This window comes from Oncorhynchus kisutch, linkage group LG13 (genome assembly GCF_002021735.2).
Source record: "Oncorhynchus kisutch isolate 150728-3 linkage group LG13, Okis_V2, whole genome shotgun sequence".
NCBI lineage: Eukaryota > Metazoa > Chordata > Actinopteri > Salmoniformes > Salmonidae > Oncorhynchus > Oncorhynchus kisutch.
This window is the reverse complement of record NC_034186.2, coordinates 68969831-68991587: the sequence shown is the minus strand read 5'-3', so window position 1 is coordinate 68991587 and position 21757 is coordinate 68969831. Positions and strand designations below refer to the sequence as shown.

General features: G+C 42.4%; 1 protein-coding gene across 3 annotated transcripts; it reads left to right on the top strand.

Annotated features, from left to right (window-relative positions):
• Nucleotides 1-200: 200 nt before the first annotated feature.
• Nucleotides 201-20360, top strand: LOC109901831 (glyceraldehyde-3-phosphate dehydrogenase). Of its 3 annotated transcripts, none has more exons than XM_020497817.1 (11): nucleotides 201-316; nucleotides 13545-13604; nucleotides 14657-14753; nucleotides 14966-15072; nucleotides 17212-17302; nucleotides 17568-17686; nucleotides 17827-17908; nucleotides 18054-18205; nucleotides 18453-18615; nucleotides 19706-19803; nucleotides 19943-20360. In XM_020497817.1, exons 1-11 carry the CDS (start codon nucleotides 216-218, stop codon nucleotides 20010-20012), a joined length of 1140 nt encoding a protein of 379 aa, XP_020353406.1. In that variant the 5' UTR covers nucleotides 201-215; the 3' UTR covers nucleotides 20013-20360. The 3 variants fall into 3 exon arrangements, with proteins under 3 accessions (XP_020353406.1, XP_031642938.1, XP_031642939.1); XM_031787078.1 differs by lacking the exon at nucleotides 201-316 and adding an exon at nucleotides 9882-10064; XM_031787079.1 differs by lacking the exon at nucleotides 201-316 and adding an exon at nucleotides 9922-10069.
• The last annotated feature ends 1397 nt before the right edge of the window (nucleotides 20361-21757 follow it).

Genomic DNA, 21757 nt, shown 5'->3' with positions numbered 1-21757 from the left:
CCCACAGTTGGCCCTGCGTCTTCCGCGTTTGTCCGGTGTAAGGCCGTCATTGTTAATAAGACTTTGTTCTTAACTGACTTGCCTAGTTAAATAAAATATTAATTTTAAAAAATCAGTTTGCAGCATCCTCCTGTGCCGCCCATAATTTGGCAACCTCCCCCAGTTCTCTATGGTTTCCATAGCAGCAGTGACCCAGCAGAAGATCAAGTGACGTCATGTTTCTAGGGCAATTAGAGCAATACGCGTGTCACGTGTCTGCTATAAATTTGGAAGGCTGTTCTCTCAGCTTGCACAGTCACTGCAGCATCTCCTCAAGGTATGTAATAAATGACAAAAGGACTTATTCTACAACAGTCATTGTAATACTTATTGCTTAATATGTGTCTTTTTGTTTTTTGAATACGGTTGTAATAGTGTAGTAGTAGCTACTTCTGAGCCTCTCCTTTCGCTTTAACATTACAAAGCCAGGAAATGATGGAGGCGGGGAAAGGATGCGCCTATGGCCTTGTGTAATAATTCACGTTTCTGTACAACTTTAATTTCTGAAAATATAACGTAGTTTGCCAACTAATGCAAAGCACATACTAATCTTATTTATTGAGACACGAGTTGAGCGTTTATTGAGACCATCAAGATAATGCATTATTCATCCATTAGAAGGTAAAATGTGCAGAGGTTACGTGACACTGTAGCTCGAACGATGATGCGTTTTTCGGACGACTGTTGAGAACGAATATTGTGGCTTTATACAACATTTAGATTGTCTTCATGCAATAAATAACCAGTTAATCTGTTTCCCCACATCTGAACCTAATTAGTTGTATCAAATGGTCGGTGTAAATCAAGAGTTCTGGCATAGATGTCTGTACAGGAAATCCCAGAAATGTTACTCAAGCTAACTGGCTACGTGCCTCACCACATACTCATGATGAATTCTTTTGATTGCGTCAGAGCATTCTAGAATGTTACCGTGGCAATGATGTAAAATCTAAACTAAGAAATGTAGCCAAATTTAAGCCGAGCCCACTTTTTTTTATGAAGTGGATGTTGAATTGTAATTGATACATCCATGTTTTAATTTTGGGTATGAGCGTAATAATGATTGAAGATGACTTGCATGATTCCAATGACGCTCTCTGAAGGGGGAAGCCATGGTGTGCCGTGTCGCATCAATGTGCCTACCGATTAGGTTACTTTGTCCGAATTGTAGTTAATTGTATTAGTTGCTAAAATATACATTGTTTTTAAACTTTAATCAAGATGTCAACCGTTTGCAAAGACGCGAACAACAGGTTTCGACTCGGGTCACTATGGAGGATGGAGAGGCAGCCATCGCCAGATGGGCCTTTTTCATCACTGCGATGAAGGTCGTATCATACTGCAAGGTCATTTTACAGACCTGGCCTATTTGAGTGAATGATTCCCTGCTGAATTAATTGTTTCCTGCATAAACCACTTATTATCATATTCTGGAGATAAAATGATTCCTCATCCAAAAGAACAGAAATGGCATGTTAGAATCGTTGAAATAATGATATATTTCAAAATGTATTCAATGACCAATATGTAATGCATATCATCATCCAAATTAGTAAACTGCTAATTTATCCAGTTTGGCCTGCTTATATGCATGTGCACTGTGCCAAGTATCCTTCTGGAAGACTGCTAAGGGTGTTGATTACAAAGGCCTAATGTAAAACAAGATGATGTACTGGTTTGGTTGTGTGATTATTGATCGGGCCTAGTCCTGTTTTCCTGTTTTAGGCCTGAACATGCCTGCAGCTAAGAGACTCTGACTCAAAGACCGTGTTCGAGATCATCGAAAACGTGATGTATCATGGGAAAATTGAGACTGATCTACAAATGAAATGGAATAGTTGTTTATGGTGCAAGTTAATCAACTTTCTTTTGAAGTCGTCTGCAATGTCCACTGCGACCAGTGTCTTCCTGTGTAAGAGGTTGTTCCCTCAAACTCTACTCCCTCTCTCTGACCTGCTCAATGCGCTTTCCTTTTTTTGGTATGCACTTAATCACCTTGAGGTTACCATGGAGATATTTCCCCCACCATTATTTACAGTATGTGTGTGTGTGAAGAATCCTATCCGTGTGTTCTTTATACCTGTATTGTTGGTGTGTGGCTGTTGAATCAGTTTTGTCTGAAAGGGAACACCTTCTTTATCTGCCTTATGTAGGCCTATTTTTGTGCAGTATAGTGGTGAGAACTTGATAAGCACTGCTGATGCAACATGCAGCCCATCACTAGCTGTATAACTGCCTGGGTTGATCGTTAACCACACCCCCTGGCTTGAATTTTGAATTTGATTCTTGCTGACAGTGTCCTCTCTTGATGCTGGGGTTAGAGCTAGCTATCACTTCCCCAAAGATGACATTTAGTAAATTATCACATGGATGTCGTTTCTCCTAATTCCCCCCTCCCCCCCCTGACTCAGCTGCACATTTCAGGCAGTCAGGAGGTAACCTCTCCTTCATCGATCCACTGCAGTTTGCTACAACAGTTCATTTATTCATGGCTGTTCTGTTCTTCAGCGGCCACCATCATGCCTTTCCCATCTGTGTGCCTTCCTGTTGTGTTCTGGTTGGTCGGCATCTCCTGCTGACCTATTAGGTTTCACAGCTCTAACAGAAGACGAATGGACTTAAACATATTGCCGCCTTGACGATTTTGTCTGACATGACACAACAGGGCTACAACTTGTTATTTTATCACCACAGGACAAGTGACTGGCTTATCATGCATTTAGCAAGTTTCTGGTTTTGTCTAGACAAAGCTGACTACGTTAGTCTATTACTAGGCCTTGATGGTGTGATCCTTAGTTGCGTGAGTTGACTGGCTGTCTGCAGTGAGGGCAGTCATGTGACAGTAAATGGGCAAGGTGCTGAGGCTTGTAGAATCATGCCGCTCTCTGACAGCTGCCCAACCATATTAGACTACTGGTTCTCAGTCTGAGAATGTTATCAGAGGTTTATTTGCTGTATTTGAGATTAGCCAACATACAATAGTTTAGCTGCAGGCTATAAAATCATACTTTTAAACGATTCAGAATGATCTTGAAAACATGCTTTTGACCAAAAAATGTTAGGTAATTGCGTTTGTCATAAATACAGAAGATGTTTGATATATTGATTTACTGAAAATAATATTCTAGCTTGTGGGGCTGCGTGAGTTTTAATGCAGTTTATTTTCCAAAGGCGTGTGGCAGTCCGTGAGCAGGTTGAATGGTGAATACTGGGCAGTCTTCAGTCTCTAGTATCAGGGCCTGCCCCTCATGGCTGAGGTCTCAACAGTGGAAAACTACTGAGCTACAATCATTTCAAGACATGCCTGGGAATGTAGAAAATGCCAGTGAGAGGGTGGGTGTGTGAGGCAGCACATATTCTTTCTCTCTCTCTGCTGAGGTTAAGACAGATTGTAGAGGTCAACAGAGGTTAATGTGTGTCCTCTCTATGCAAATTACAATGCTGGTCATGGAAATTATAGTATATTTATTGTTATTGCATTGTAAATATCTATTACCTACAATTACTCGGCCTGCCTCTTGCATCATATTTGCCTGGTTGCGTGTCATTTCTTCCTGTGTGCAGCACAGTAAATGGATGTGGTGGTATGACACAGCACTTCCTCAAAATGGCTCCCAGGCTCACCTCTGCTAACAGGAATGGTTTCCATCTGCCTCATCCCTCAACACAGCCACACGCTGGTTTTTGCTTTGTTTCTTGATTGTCAGCATTTGAATGAATATTGTAGTAAAAGGCCAACTCGTTCATAAACACTTCCCTATTGAGACGCACCCACTTTATTTTTGTCCCATTGTCTGGGCCATTTTCTGCCTGATTGTATCTGTATGCTCCTGGGGTGAATGACCCACTTACTGCAGGCACCCTGTTTCTCCCCAGTAATGGGTTGGTGCTGTGGACAAGTGCCTGTCTGGGTGAGTGGAGGGGTGGACGGCTGCACCCCAACAGAGTAGCCCCATAGCACTTGACTGATTGTTCCAAGTCTGTCTAGCCAGACAATTACCAATGGTGGATGTTTAAAACAAAGTCATTATTGGGCTTTATTACCCCAGGCATTTTTAAAACCTTGCTATGACATATTATTGGTATGATGGTCAATATACCTGGGGATGTGGCGGTCAGGTCATGGAATTTTGGCTGGCGGTTATTGGTCAGCCAAATGACCGCTGTCACCGGAATGGATGACCCACATTTTCTCATCCTCTCCTGACTCCAGGTGCTGCTGCAGGGAGGGGGAATCACTTAGACAACCAAATATTAGTTTGCTACAGCATCTTGCTTGTTTCTGAAAGGAGCAACAAAGTTTCATCAGGTTGTAGAGTCTATGTTACAGCTGAAACGGCGTCAACCACATGAATGCCCGGCTCACCAAATGGTGTGTGTGAATATATTTTAGTACCAGTAGGGTTGCACAATTTGGGAAATATTCAGAGGTGGAAACTTTCCAATGGAATTAAAGGAAATATATGCAACTTAATACCATTTCAATGTAGTTTTTGAGCTTTAAATGAGTTGACTCTTCACATGGGATTTCACTGTACAACAGAATACCGACTGATCCATCGCATCTCCCAAAAATGTTTTCAACATCTAAAATGAGAGTCTAGAAACTTAAGCTTTGGTTGTCTTCCTCTCAGGCTTCCATGTCTTCTCCCTGGACCTCAATGTCCACCTCTTGAACATCACTCAGACCTCATCTTCACTGTCACTTTCCAACCTTGTTGAGGATTGCTCGTTGTCAGGCTCTAGAAGCCTAAAATCTGCCCGGATGGCCACCAATTTTTCAACCTTTTGTATTGGTCAGCCTGTTGCGTGCTTTGACGCGTGCGTTCCCTAACAAGGACCAGTTGCGCTCTGAGGTGGCTGTTGGTGGGATTTGGAGGATGATGGAGACAACAGGGGAAAAAGCCTCAGAGCCACAAAGTCCCTTCCACCAGGTGGCTGATGAGATGTTGGCACGACTGCCATATTGCATCTCCATCCCAAAGCCCTTGCTTGGAAGTGTACTTCACCAGACTGCCAAGAACCTTCCCACATCCAGGCCAAGGTGGTGAGACACGGTAGTGATGACACCATAGGCCTTGTTGATCTTTGCACCAGACAGCATCCTTGGGGTCCAACATGTAAGCTGCGGCGTGTATGGGCTTCAGGCAGAAGTCTTCGCGCTTTTTTGATGTATTTCAAAACTGCAGTTTCCTCTGCTTGGCGCAACAGTGAAGTGGGCAGGGTAGTGCGGATTTCTTCTCTTACATATGCAAGCAGAGTCTGAACATCAGACAGGATGGCATTGTCTCCCTCAATCTGTGCAATGGCTACTGCTATAGGTTTCAGGCTGCTTATACCACTCTCTTCCAAAAATACATAATCCAGGAGGATGTTCTTGATGGGACTGTCCATATCGGCAGACTGTGATATGGTTATTTCTTGAAGAGACTCCTTCCCCTCCAGGAGACTTTCAAACATGATGACAACACCACCCCAACAGGTGTTGCTGGGCAGCTTCAATGTGGTGCTCTTATTCTTCTCACTTTTCTTGGTGACGCAGATTGCTGCTATAACTTGATGACCCTTCACATACCTAACCATTTATTTGGCTCTCGTAGAGTGTATCCATTGTTTTCAGTGCCATGATGTCCTTGAGGAGCAGATTCAATGCATGAGCAGCACAGCCAATGGGTGTGATGTGATGGTAGGACTCCTCCACTTTAGACCTTGCAGCCTCCATGTTTGCTGCATTGTCTGTCACCAGTGCAAATACCTTCTGTGGTTCAAGGTCCTTAACTGCCTTTAGCTCATCTGCAATGTAGAGACTGTCTGTGCTCTTGTTGAATACTGGTTGAGGGTAGAGGTCGACCGATTAATCGGCATGGCCGCTTAATTAGGGCTGATTTCAAGTGTTCATGAACGGAAATCTGTTTTTTTGGGGGGGAGGGCAATTTTATTTTCTTCATTTTAACTAGGCAAGTAAGTTATGAACAATCTTATTTTCAATGACGGCCTAGGAACGGTGGGTTAACTGCCTTGTTCAGAGGCAGAACCAAACGATTTTCACCTTGTCAGCTCGGGGGATCCAATCTTGCAACCTTACAGTTAACTTGTCCAACACTCTAACCACCTGCCTCATTGCACTCCACGAGGAGCCTGCCTGTTATGCGAATGCAGTAAAATTCAAGGTAAGTTGCTAGCTAGCATTAGACTTCTTATTTAAAAAAAAACATCATAATCACTAGTTATAACTACACATGGTTGATATTACTAGTTTATCTAGCGTGTCCTGCGTTGCATATAATCGATGCGGTGCGTATCGTTGCTCCAATGTATACCTAACCATACACACCAATGCCTTTATTAAAATCAATACACAGAAGTGTATATATTAACCCTGCATATTTAGCTAAAAGAAATCTAGGTTAGCAGGCAATATTAGCCAGGTGAAATTGTGTCACTTCTCTTGCGTTCATTGCACACAGTCAGGGTTTATGTAACAGTTTGGGCAGTCTGGCTCATTGTAAACTAATTTGCCAGAATTTTATGTAATAATGACAACATTGCAGATTGTGCAATGTAACATGAATATTTAGACTTAAATAAAATACAGAACGGTTCCGTATTTCACAAATAATAAATGTTTTTTGTTTTCGAGGATAGTTTCTGGATTGGACCATATTAATGACAAAGGCTCGTATTTCTGTGTTATAATTAAGTATGATTTGATAGAGCAGTCTGAGTGATGGTAGGCAGCAGCAGGCTCGTAAGCATTCATTCAAACAGCACCTTCATGCGTTTTGCCAGCAGCTCTTCGCAAGCACAGAGCTGTTTATGACTAGGCCTATCAGCCTAATGGCTGGTGTAACCGATGTGAAATGGCTAGCTAGTTAGTTAGCGGGGTGCGCGCTAATAGCGTTTCAAGCGTCACTCGCTCTGAGACTTGGAGCAGTTATTCCCCTTGCTCTGCAAGGGCTGCGGCTTTTGTTGGAGCGATGGGGTAACGCTGCTTCGAGTGTGACTTGTCGCTGTGTTCTTGGTTTGAGCCCAGGTAGGGGCAATGAGAGGGACAGAAGCTATACTGTTACTCTGGCAATACTATAGTGCCTATAAAAACATCCAATAGTCAAAGGTATATGGAATACAAATGCTATAGAGTCTTATAAATAATATATTAACTAAAACCTCTTACCTTGGCATATTGAAGTCTCATGTTAAAAGGAACCACCAGCTTTCATGTTCTGGGCAAGGAACTCAAATGTAAAAAAGCTAACATGGCACATACTGCACTTTGACTTCTCCAACACTTTGTCTTTGCATTATTTAAACCAAATTGAACATGTTTCATTATTTGAGGCTAAATAGATTTTTATTGATGTATTATATTAAGTTAAAATAAGTGTTCATTCAGTATTGTTGTAATTGTCATTACTACAAATACAGATTAATCCTATTTTTTATTTATTTTTTTATCTGGTTTTTTGGTCCTCCAATAATCGGTATCGGCGTTGAACAATCAATCGGTCGACCTCTAGTTGAGGGGTGGAGATGTAGTTGATTATTCCTTGCCCACAAACATTATGTATGCTGGGGGGCGAACATTCAGAATTCTCTTCCAATACACATTGCCTGTGAGCATCAGAAGAGAACCAGTTGCATACACAGCTCGAGCAAGACCTTCAACAGCATTTCTCTGACTACATTCCTCCATTGAGTCAAACTTCTGATTCCAGTAGGACCATAAGCTGTTGCTATCGATAAGGTGTCTGAATCCTAATTTTCACCTCAAATAGAAGTAGAGGGACTTTTGTCAGAAGTTGCTTGTTGTGAGCACTGAGGGAACTTTATGCACTTGGGCAGATTCTGCATCTTTGTATTCTTCACATGATTTGGCACAGTATTTGCAAATGTACACCGCTTTTCCTTCAAAATTAGTTGCAGTGAAATGTCTCCACACATCAGATAGTGCCTGTGGCATTTTTCTGTAAAGATTAGTAAAAAAGAATAATTCCATGTACAGATAAATAGTTAAACTAAACAACTCTATTGTAAGAAGTGTTTTAAAATGAAACATGTATGGAAACAGGTGAATTAACACTCAGTTAGCAGGCTTAAGCAAGCTAAAACTCACATGGTAGCAAAAACTAACTAGCAGAAATTGTTAACAAGTTAGAAATGATTTAAACACTTTGCTGTAGGCTACTATTTACTAATCATGGATGTCATAAAATATATTCACCCCACCCAGTATTGTAATCAACTTGCCAGAAGGCATGTAGTCCTTGGCTCAGACAGTGTAGTAGTGTGGGCTCAATAGCATCCCATTAGTGTGCAAGATCTTGAATCAGATGTGCATGTGATGGAAGAATGTACTGTGCATGCAGAGGGTTGCAATGCCATTGAATTGGGGATAGTTTGACTGAAATATGCCACAAGACCTAGAATAGCCTTATGTTTATCCCACAAAGGTTCACTGTTATAAGTTAACTTTTCTGAATGTAATCAAAATTCCTAGGAATAACTTCCCATGAGAAATTTCCGGAAAGTTTTCAACCCTAAGTACCAGTCAAACGTTTGGACACCTACTTAAAGTTGGACACCTGCAGTAAAGCATATGGACTCATGTGTTAAATAAATATATATTTTGGATTCTTCAAAGTAGCCACCCTTTTGCCTTGACGTCTTTGCACACTAGAAAATGGTAAAAGTAAAGAAACCCTGGTATGAGTAGGTGTCCAGACTTTTGACTGGTACTCGTGTGTTATGAAGGTTATTTTATTTTCATGACAGTCTTCATCTGTTACAAAGTTATATAGTAATTGTGCCATACCTGAATATACCATGGCTCAGGCTTTTGCTTGAATGACACAATCACAAACTACTCTTTTCAGTTTTTGGAACCTGATCATGGGCTGTTGGTATGCAGACGTGTCGTTAATTTAAACCTGATGTTGAGTGTCAGTTTTCAGTAGAACAGGCAGATAATTGATTGCGGTTGAGTCAGAAGCAGAGGTGGATCCTATAGGCCTGTACAAACCATGCCGTTTGTCTGTGCTGGGTTTTAAGTCGCCACCATGTCAGCAGCCTGCGCCTGTTGAATTCCTCCACATTTCAGCTCATGAGAGCCATTTGACATCTTGAGGCACAAGTCCAGTATTGATTGGTCCCCTCGACAAAGGATTCTATTTGTCCGCCCACTTGCATACTCTTGAGACCAAAAGAGGGGTGGTAGTACTTCAGACAATAACACAGACACAATAACACAACCCGCTGACATTTTTCTTTTGACGAGACCGGTGTGAGGCTTGTCTACTCAAAAAAAAAAATTCTCAAGAAGCAACATGGAGGTGATAGAACTAGTGCAACAGAGTTGATTTGTGGATTGAACCAGGCTGAAAGGGAAGGTGTGAACACGATATTAACATGGAGCCTTCTCTTACTGCCTCCCAGCCTGTTTGCCTGTATCACTAATGGCTGGGTCACCTTGTGATGTCGCCTGTGTGGCAAGGAGAATTGAAGATGGCCAGACATCTTTTTAATGTCCTTATCCAAAGGTTCAATGTTACTGAATATATCAACATTTCAAGCTCCAGACTAGTACTTTCAATTCCCCAATGGTGCAGTGAATGGAGTTGAGGCCCAGATGGCATTCGTTTTGTAGTCGGTGTGACTGCGTCAGGTGAGGAGGATTCACTGTGAGCTTGGCCCAGTTGGTTCATTATAGGCCAGTCAATCCAGGCAGCATACACAGTGCATTCTGGGGCTCTTTAAAAAGACCACGGGTTGGAGGAACAGGCAGATTAGGATAAGCCAGCTGGGTTAGTTGTGGTGGGAGCCACACACAGGAATACAGGCACAGATTATCAAGTTGTCTAACGTTACACCAACCAGATGCAAGGGCAATCCTGTGTCCTTTCAAAGACAGTGCTGAGTTCTACCTTGCTGCAGCACAGCAGTTTTACATAGGCCTGCAAGCTGTGGAAAGTTGTGAGATCTATGATTTATTGCTCATTGGAGGATACTACAGATCCTAAGCCCATTCAGTAAGGTACTTTACTTGACCTTATGATACTAGTCCAATTAAATATGTAGTTTTGCATAGCCCCCCGTTATAGCCTACACCCAGACAATTTGAACCGGGTGCTAGACATTAGACAACCAGATAATCCATTGGAAGAACCTAGGACTATTTATAGCTATTTTGTGTTGATTGACCAAAGTGTTGCTTCGATTGGTCTGAGGCGTTTTTGCCCCAAGGGCTTTGTTCCCACTAGTCTAGCCTAATGCCCAGAGTTCAGTACTAGTTCAGTACTAGTTCTGTTCCGTGTATGGATTGTTTCTGTGCACCCATTTTGGTGACCTTCCGCTCAGTGGAAAAGCTAATGGAGGATAACTGGGACTCCCTTCATAGGATCCAGCTTTTGTCAAATGAACATCAGATTTGACTTTTCGTAATTATCCTAACCTGCTGCGTAAGTTAAAGTTAGGAAAAGGATTAGGGTTAGCTAAAATGTTTTGATGTTAATTTGACAAACTGGATACCTTCTAGCCATAACTCTAATATAGGCTATCTGTCCAGGGTTTTTATGAGTGTCTGATTTCGAGGTTATGGTGACACCCTTCACTTGTTGATTAGTTTACAAAGAGGCACTCAGGCTTTTTCAAGGTCTCATTTTAGGCGTAACATCTGCTCATACTGTCAGTTGCTGATGTGTTTAATAACCTTACAATTTCTGAGTTTTAATTAGGTTAGGTTCCAGCGAGGCTAGGTTATGGCCTAATGATTTATCTTCACTTGAGAGAAACTACATTTACCTTTCCTTTGAACTGGACATGGTCACGGATATGTTATATTACTTCTGTTCGCTTGGACCTCCATGTGCAGCCAAAATCACTCTGTCATGGCAGACTAGGACAAATCAATAGAGAACTCTTTCAGTTGAACTGGATTAATAGTGGGTCTGTCATTTGCTTTATTGGTTTAAATGTCACCTACAGTGGCAAGAAAGTATGAACCCTTTGGAATTACCACCGCCTATGGTTAGAGCGTTTGACTAGTACCCGGAAGGTTGCAAGTTCAAATCCCTGAGCTGACAAGGTAAAAATCTGTCGTTCTGCCCCTGAACAGGCAGTTAACCCACTGTTCCTAGGCTGTCATTGAAAATAATAATTTGTTCTTAACTGACTTGCCTGGTTAAATAAAGGTAAGAAAAACAATTATACATTTTCACATCTTTATTGAACACGCGTGTAAACATTCACAGTGCAGGGTGGGAAAAGTATGTGAACCCTTGGATTTAATAACTGGTTGACCCTCCGTCGGCAGCAATAACCTCAACCAAACATTTTCTGTAGTTGCGGATCAGACCTGCACAACGGTCAGGAGGAATGCTAACATCTCATCAACAGATGTTAGCATGTTCCAGATATTTCTGTAAGTCTTTAGCTGACACTCCAGGATTCTTCTTAAGCTCATTGAGCCTTCTGCCCTGTGCTCTTGCGGTCATCTTTTCAGGACGACCACTCCTAGGGAGAGTAGCAACAGTGCTGAACTTTCTCTATATAGACAATTTTTCTTACCGTGGACTGATTAACATCAAGGCTTTTAGAGATACTTTTGTAACCCTTTCCAGCTTTATACAAGTCTACAATTCTTAAGTCTCCTGAGATCTCTTTTGTTCGAGGCATGGTTCACATCAGGCCATGCTGCTTGTGAATAGCAAACTCCAATGTTGAGGGTTTTTTATAGGGCAGGGCAGCGTTAACCAACCTCTCCAATCTCGTCTCATTGCTTGGACTCCAGGTTAGCTGACTCCACTTAGCTTTTGAAGAAGTCATTAGCCTAGGGGTTCACATACTTTTTCCAACCTACACTGAATGTTTAAATTATGTATTCAATATAGACAAGATAAATTGTCTGTCCATGTAGATGTAAATCCAACCAATTTATACAGAAATCCAGGTAATTCCAAAGGGTTCACATACTTTTTCTTGCCACTGTATAGAGCAATACAGATTATGGTAAACATGATGAATTGATAGATCTATAGCCCAGGGCTAGGACTTGTTTATAACAGCAGTGTTTCAACATTGATATAAGAGTTTGCCACATCAATTTCCAACAAATGTTTTCATCGATGCAAAATGAAGAAGCAGGAATTTCCTGATTGTTGCATCACTTTGTTAGCAAATGGTAGTAACTTAGTTATGCGGTCCATCCTCCAACACGTACCAGACATTGTTATTGGTCAACTGTATTTTGCAAGTATTGCCTTAAATGTGTTCAAACCTCTCCCAACCTCAAATTACCTTCAGCACTGCTAACCTACTTTTTTTTTTTTTTTGCTAGGCTATATAATTTGGTTGCACATTTCTTTGACTTGCTCAAACAGTATGTAAAGACAGAGTTAAACTATAAAGCCTTATTTTTATAGTCTCAGCTGTAATAACTTGCTTTCTAGTTACAGAAAGTGTCTGCAACTAACCCAGCTGGCTTATCCTAATCTGCCTGTTCCTCCAACCCATGGTCTTTTTAAAGAGCCATAGAATGCACTGCATATGCTGTCTGGATTCACTGGCCTATAATGAACCAACTGGGCCAAGCTCACAGTGAATCCTCCTCACCTAACGCAGTCACATGGCTACAAAATGAATGCCATCTGGGCCTCAACTCCATTCACTGCACCAGTGGGGAATTAAAAGTACGAGTCTGGCGCTTGAAATTCAGAGAATAGCCAGCCACTGTCAGAAATGCCACACATACAGTAGCTTGCTCATAAGTAATGTGCCTATCCTAAGGCTAATTTATGTTTCCATGCAAGTTGAGCTGAGAACAGAAAGCATGTCTGTGTCCAATCCTCCGATATGGGACCATTGGAGAAGTCAAAGTAGGTCAATAGCCTAGTCTCCTATTAAACCAGAAGGTTGTGTTTTATCGTTCCTTACACACCGCAGCCTCTGGAAAGTAATGAGACTGGCCTGGCACCAGTCCTACCGGCTGGTTATACAGTGAGAGCTAACATTGCAGAGGAGAGCTACTGATTGATATCCCCTGTGGATTGAGACAGGCTAGAAGGGAGGAGCCCAGAACCCAGTGTTTGTTCCATACTGGGCTAGTTTCCCCTGGAGTCGACAAAGGAAGTCCTCTGAATAGGAAGTCTGTGCCTGCTGCTTCTCTGTCTGGCATGTTAAACAGGCCTGGAGACAATGGAGCCTCACGTAGCCAAGTTAGGGACAGAAATCTAACCTACACCTCCCATCACTAGGCCACCTAGTCCTGCACTACATAGCAGAACAAGTGTTTGACTTAGCTAACTGCTGTTACTTAACTGGACAAATTAAACTGGTACTATCTCTGTTATAGAAAAGTGATTGCTGATTCTAGGCTCTGTGGGAATAGACGGCCTGGGAAGAGTCAGTCTTAGTTAGGCCTACCCTCTTTGTGTAAGCTGTACATTTTGCAAGACTTTGCTGTTTCTACAGGGAGATACTTTTGTTGCAATACATTGTCTGTCTTGTTTCAGGTTCACCACTACAACCCAATCAACAGCAACTATGTCAGACCTCTGTGTTGGAATCAACGGGTAAGCATTACATTCACCTCTTATACACATTGTTGCATATTTATCAAAAACGGTGTTAAACACTGCCATTAAAAATAATGGAAAATGACCCACAAAGACATCCAGCCCCTGTTAAGAGTTATGTAATAATAACAGGCTATGAAGCAATGCAATTGCAAAACAAACTGATAACTGAAGGATCTATGGTGTAAATCCCAATTGGGAGCAGCAAACAGTGAACACTGAACAGACATTAGTCGTCTTCCTATGGGTATCTGTCAGCCCCCACAGAGCCTGTGGTTGTCATCAGTTGCACCAGTTGAGTGTAAAAGTTGTTCAATTTTAGTTTGGGCGTAGCTACGTCCAACTTTGGGATAAGAATTTAGTTGTAGCTAAGTCCGGCGTAAGCAATGGGCGTTCATGAGATTTGATGGTTGCTAGCCTGCGCCCATTTACTAGGCTGTTACCATCCTCGTGACCATTCTGAACTTTGCGAGGCACGTCTCATCACTTTGCAAAGCCCACCACTGCATGTTTTCTAAACCACATCTGGATGGGTCAATCAATAATTACTGTGGGAATGACCCTCTAAATTACGAAGATATTGGAATAAAGTAGGCTAATTTAAACACTTTAAAGTAATAGCCGTGTGTGGTCAAACATGTGGTGTAACAGGGATCATTTTTAGGTCCAGCATAGAGCACACTTTACGTTGGACATAGTTACGACCAACTGGTGCAACCAGCCCCAGAAGGTGTGGTGTTGAGGGGAGTCCGTAGTGTTCGATGGGAAGAGGAGGACCGCACTGTTAACAGATAATAAGGATTACACTGTAAACCAACACACCAATGCACATACATCCGAGTCACACGGTTAAGTACACACTACTTCACTCACCCTTCCACATGATGTGTAAATCCTAACTCAAACATGTTAGTTTAGCATCATCTGGAATTTTTCACAGCAGTCCCAATACAGAGGCCGGACGAGGGGATTTTAGAATGGTTTTTAGGGTAGAAATCCCATGTCGCCCTGTGTCTGTACTGAATCCACCCTTTCCCCTCTCTGTCCAGATTTGGCCGTATTGGTCGCCTGGTCCTCAGGGCCTGCCTGCAGAAGGGAATTAAAGTCGTTGCCATCAACGATCCCTTCATCGACCTGCAGTACATGGTGAGCTGAGTCGTTCAGTCCCTCAACCAACAGCCTTCATATAACATGGCACCCTGCCATATTAATCAGAGGAGGCCAGATCAAGATACCCGTGTGCTTATGTGGTAGTATTTATTGTAATAACACACCAATTACCCCATGTGTAATGAACTGATAACCCAAATTGTTCTCGGACAATGTCAGTATTTTTCTCAAATTCACTATCTCCGCAGGTTTATATGTTCAAGTATGACTCCACCCACGGCCGTTACAAGGGTGAGGTGAGCATGGAGGACGGGAAGCTGATTGTGGACGACCACTCCATCTCCGTATTCCAGTGGTGAGTGACGACATCATCACGTGTGCTCGTGCGTGCAGCGTCTGTACATCTGAGTGAAGTTCCATTCTATGGGGCTAGGTTGATTTGGGATTTAATATGTGTGCCCCTTTCTCCCTGGCTCAGAGTATTACCTCAGTGGTCTGTAATCCCTCTGGCCAGTATCTCCTCAGTGTTGTTATTGGCCTTTGAGGGCTGGTGCCACCTGTCTGCAAGGCCCAGCTCAGTGTTAACACTGAGGCTTAAAGGAAATATTCTCACATTTTGAATGTTAATCCCAAAAGTTCCAAATGAATAGACATTTCAAATGTCATATTATGGCTATATACAGTGTTGTAATGATGTGCAAATTGTTAAAAGTAGAAAAGGGAAAATGAATAAACATAAATATGGGTTGTATTTACAATGGTGTTCTTCACTGGTTGCTGCGGTGATGGTACACTGTGGTATATCACCCAATAGATATGGGAGTTTATCAAAATTGGAATTGTTTTTGAATTCTGTGGGTCTGTGCAATCTGAGGGAAATATGTGTCTCTATGGTCATACATTTGGCAGAACGTTAGGAAGTGCAGCTCAGTTTCCACCTCATTTTGTGTGCACATAGTCTCATCTCTTGATCCAGGTTTGCCTACTGCGGCCTTTCTCAATAGCAAGGCTATGCTCACTGAGTCTGTACAGTCGTGGCCAAAAGTTGAGAATGACACATTCATTTTCAGTCTGCTACCTCAATTTGCATATACTCCAGAATGTTATGAAGAGTGCTCAGATTAATTGCAAAGTCCTCTTTGCCATGCAAATGAACTGAACCCCAAAACAACATTACCACTGCATTTCAGCCCTGCCACAAATGGACCAGCTGACATCATGTCAGTGACTCTCTCGTTAACACGGGTGTAAGTGTTGAAAAGGCTAGAGAACTGTCATGCTGATTGAGTTTGAATAACAGACTGGAAGCTTCAAAAGGAGGGTGGTGCTTGGAATCATTGTTTTTCCTCTGTCAAACATGGTTACCTGCAAGGAAACACGTGCTGTCATTGCTTTGCACAAAAGGGATTCACAGGCAAGGATATTGCTGCCAGTAAGATTGCACCTAAATCAACCATTTATCGGATCTTCAAGGAGAGCGGTTCAATTATTGTGAAGAAGGCTTCAGGGCCCCCAAGAAAGTCCAGCAAGCGCCATGACCGTCTCCTAAAGTTGCTGCAGGATCGGGGCACCACCAGTACAGAGCTTGCTCAGGAATGGCAGCAGGCAGGTGTGAGTGCATCTGCACGCACAGTGAGGCAAAGACTTTTGGAGGATGGCCTGGTGCAAAGAAGCCACTTCTCTCCAGGAAAAACATCAGGGACAGACTGATATTTGGCAAAAGGTACAGGGATTGGACTGCTGAGGACTGGGGTAAAGTCATTATCTCTGAATCCCCTTTCCGATTGTTTGGGGCATCCGGAGAAGCTTGTTCGGAGAAGGTGAGCGCTACCATCAGTCCTCTGACATGCCAACAGTAAAGCTTCCTGAGACCATTCATGTGTGGGGTTGCTTCTCAGCCAAGGGAGTGGGCTCACTCCCAATTTTGCCTAAGAACACGGCCATGAATAAAGAATTGTACCAAAACATCCTCCGAGAGCAACTTCTCCCAACCATCCAGGAACAATTTTGTGACGAACAATGCCTTTTCCAGCATGATGGAGCACCTTTCCATAAGGCAAAAGTGATAACTAAGTGGCTCGGGGAACAAAACAACTCCCCAGACCTTAATCCCACTTGTGGTCAATCAAGAAGTGGGTGGACAAACAAAAACCCACAAACTCCAAGCATTGATTATGCACGAATGGGCTGCAATCAGTCATGATGTGGCCCAGAAGTTAATTGACAGCATGCCAGGGCAGATTGCAGAGGTCTTGGAAAAAAGCGTCAACACTGCAAATATTGACTCTTTGCATCAACTTCATGTAATTGTCAAAAGCCTTTGACACGTATGAAATGCTTGTACTTCTACTTCAGTATTCCATAGTAACATCTGACAAATATCTAAAGACGCTGAAGCAGCAAACTTTGTGGAAATTAATGTTTGTCATTCTCAAAACTTTTGGCCACGACTGTACATAGTCAGCTTTTCTTAATCTCTCTCTCCCCCATTTAGTATGAAGCCCCATGAGATCCCATGGGGTAAAGCCGGTGCCGATTACGTCGTTGAGTCCACCGGAGTCTTCCTCAGCATTGATAAGGCCTCTGTAAGTAGCAGTACCCAGACACAGAAGACTCTGACACACTTGTGTCCTTTTCAAGCACTGATGACTATAGCGCTCACCAATGCCTTGCATCAGCCAAATAAGTAACCCTAATGTACTTTGCCAAAATAAACCGATGATAGTCTAAAGACTTTATCAACAGTTCTCAGGTGTATTAGGACCAGTCAGATCCAGACACAAACATTAAATATGATGTGCATTCAAGATTTGAGACTTTCTCAATGCGTTTTCTTTTCTGTTTCCACAGTCCCACATCCAGGGTGGTGCCAAGCGGGTGGTTGTGTCTGCCCCCTCACCCGACGCCCCCATGTTCGTCATGGGAGTCAACGAGGACAAGTACGACCCCTCCAGCATGACCATCGTCAGGTGAGTCCCTTTATTCCTTACCAATACATGCATGATCAAAGGGTGAACTCTTCACAAGAATAGTTAACCTTTTAATAAGGGTAGCATAATTGATTCATCTGAATTGGTGACTTATTGTAATTCTCTCTGGTCATCCACAGTAATGCATCTTGCACGACTAACTGCCTGGCCCCCCTGGCTAAGGTCATCCACGACAACTTCGGCATCGAGGAGGCTCTCATGGTCAGTGTTTTTCTTCCATTAGACTGTCCATGCATCTTCATGCGCAGGGAGCATCTGAATGTCTTTTGTTCCCGTGGTCCATATTGACACATCTGCTGACGCTATGGAACCCATGCTCATCTTTTTCTCTCTCTGGTCCTCTCAGACCACAGTCCACGCCTACACCGCCACCCAAAAGACGGTGGACGGCCCCTCTGCCAAGGCATGGCGCGATGGCCGTGGTGCCCACCAGAACATCATCCCTGCCTCCACCGGAGCTGCCAAGGCTGTGGGCAAGGTCATCCCTGAGCTCAACGGGTCAGTAGATGGTGTGTGTGTCACAGGAGGCTGGTTGGAATGACATCAAACATGTGGTTTCCATGTGGTTGATACGATTCCATTGACTCCATTCCAGCCATTTATGAGCCGTCCTCCCCTCAGCAGCCTCCTGTGATGGGTGTTTGCATACATTTATGTGATTGTGCCTACTACTTATCAAAGATGCTGAATGCAGATGTGTGCGTGATGAAAAATACTGATTATGTAAGTCTTCTCTCTCTGTCAGCAAGCTGACTGGCATGGCCTTCCGTGTGCCCGTGGCTGACGTGTCAGTGGTGGACCTAACCTGCCGCCTGTCCCGGCCTGGCAGCTACGCTGAGATCAAGGCGGCTGTCAAGAAGGCCGCCGAAGGACCCATGAAGGGATACCTGGGATACACTGAGGACTCTGTAAGTTAACCTCTCTAGGGTAGGTGGGATGCTAGGTCCCACCTGGCCAACATCCAGTGAGATTGCAGAGCGCCAAATACAGAAATGGTAATTCTAAAAATTCAGAAAACAAAGCATATTTTACATGGATTCACAAGAAGTTCATCTTTAAACCTAACTACTGTCAGATTTTAAAAATGCTTTACAGCGAAAGCATACCTTACGATTATTTGAGAACATAGCCAAGTAGAAGAGTTACACAAGTCAGAAATAGAGAAAGTGAATCCCTTACCTTTGATCTTCATATGTTTGCACTCAGACATTAATTTACTCAATAAATGTTCCTTTTGTTTGATAGTCTTTTTATATATTTTTCAGTAATCCACAGGCTCAAACGCAGTCAAAACAGGCAGACCAATCCAAATTGTATCCGTAAAGTTCATAGAAACATGTCAAACAATGTTTATATTCAATCCTCAGGTTTTTAGCCTAAATGATCTATAATATTTCAACCAGACAATAACGTCGTCAACAAGAAAGGCACACTCGGGCTTGCGCATGAAAAAGCTCTGACACGTCAGGGTCCACTCATTCAGACTGGTCTTACTCCCTCATTTATCAGAATACAAGCCTGAAACAATTTCTAAAGACTGACATCTAGTGGAAGGCATAGGAACTGCAATTTGAGTCCTAAGTCAATGGATACTGTAATGGCATTGAATAGAAAAATCCATTCAGGAAGTAGGTTTTGTAGTTTTCACCTGCCAAATCAGTTCTGTTATACTCCGGCACTATTTTAACAGTTTTGGAAATGAGTTTTTTCTATCCAAATCTACCAGTTATATGCATATCATATCTGGGCAGGCTGTTTAATTTGGACATGCTTTTAATTCCAAATGCTGCCCCCTACCCTAGAGAAGTTAATTACAAAATATGTATGTCAACATGAAAGATGAGCAGAGGTGGCAATGGAGCTCAGTTTTACTGGCAATTATATGTGTTATTAGTAAGTTGTAGTTTAAAAGCAGGGCTCCTAGATGACATAGCTCTCTGTATACTGCAGCTGTTCTGTTGGTGGGTTTCTCACTGCTTATATTTCCTGTCCCACCAGGTTGTGTCTTCTGACTTCATTGGAGACACCCACTCCTCCATCTTTGATGCTGGCGCCGGCATCTCCCTCAACGACAACTTTGTCAAACTCATTTCCTGGTAAATAACTCCCTTAGAATTAGAGTAAATATTCAATCATTCTTAATTCTATAGTTTCTCCCCTGCTAATGCTGGACCCCTTTTTGGTTATTCTCAGCCCTCAACTAAACTATGACTCCATCTCTGTCTGTTTCCCCAGGTATGACAATGAGTTTGGCTACAGCCACCGCGTCGCTGACCTGTTGCTGTACATGCATTCTAAGGAGTAACTGTCCGGCTCCAGAAAGCTGGAATGGGACCCACCCCTTTTACATGTACTCACACCCTCCAGTGTCACACCCCTAGTACCCCCAGCCCTCCACCACTCTCTACAACACAACTTAGTCTCTGTAGTAGGCTGTGTACGAGTATTTGTTTTTTCCTTTATGAGAAAGTCCCACAGACGGTTTTGACTTGACAGTATGTGTTTGTCTTCCCAGAACATTGCCGTGATGTTTCCATACTGGCTGTTACCATGTAATATTGGTGTTAAAATAATTCTAGTTTAAGAGTCAAGTGAGAAAGACAAGCTACTGTAACTAAAAAAGTAATAAATCTGGAAAATCTTTACAAATGTCTCTGTCTTGCCTTGTTGTTCATGTTTCCTGTTTGCCCAGTGTTTATAAGAACATGTTCTCTCACAATGACAAGTCGTCATCTGCATTCAGGATAATCAACAGGATGCAGAACATGAAGATGTTTGTTAGATTAATGACAGGATTTGACTTTTGTATGCACATTTGCATTATTTGAACATACAAATGTTAATCCCTAAACTACCATTTTAATAGCTGATGCTTTAGCCAGGCAAGTTTTAATACTATGCTGGAACAAGTCTCCATACCCTTGTTGGTACCTAGGACCAGGAGTCAAACATGATTGGCAAATTCAATATCAATCTGGTTATGCATGTTGCACTGGATGACTTCTCAGCCAGGTTATCTGACAGAATTGAACAGGTGTAAGGCCATGGGACTGAGTTTCTCAATCAAGTATCAACTCCAAGAACATGCAAATGCATTCTGAAAGTTCTGTCAGTCTACTATTGCAAGTGATTTAATCCTGCCCTAATGGAAATCGCAGGAGACATCTAGTGGCAAATATTGTAGCACAATAAGGTAAACCAAATGACCGGTGGTATATTTTCTGCATTCAACACTGTTCACATGAAATGCCACAACATCCATTATTTTGGAATGTCATTTTAACATGGTTGTACATTTCTATATTAGACTGTAGCCTAGACTACTGCACATTGTAGATGCCTGAATGACCATAATGAGCTTTAAAGGTTCAATGTAACCATTTTATAGCTCAATCAAATAATTTCTGGGTAACAATTGAAGTACCTTACTGTGATTATTTTTGACCATTTTAATTGAAAACAAATTTTCTTAGCAGGAGCAGACTAACTCCATCCCACCAAAAGAGGTTGAAATTTCAGGCTGTCTTTTCAAACAGCTCATACACTAAAAGGGCATTATCACAATTTTACAGTTTTCAGAGTACTATTCCAAGCTTATAGTTTGGAAATATTTTTAAAACGCACAAATCACGTTTTTGACTGCACTGGGCCTTTAACTCGAAGTTTGACTACATATAGTGTAGCCCTGCCGCCGCAAGATAACGCTATTCCTAACGTCGTTTGTCAGTGGATAATAGCGCCAACTAGCGGCTGTCCAGGCTAGCTATAGTGCTGCAATTATCCTTAAACCTATAAATTGTCATTAGTTGTGTTTTTCATGTCAACGACAATGCATGAACTATTTACTCGTTGCATGATCAGAAATCACCGAGTTTGTAAACCTTTTCATACGAAACAATCTTGGCAGAAACTGCCGAAGTCCTGCCTTGAAATTACTACGGTTAACCATGACTCCGTTCTGTCGTTCCGTCCATTTGCTTTACAAGACCCTATTTGAGTTCCTGTCCTAATGCACAAGCAAACGAGCGGAACAATAGTTCGGGGACATCA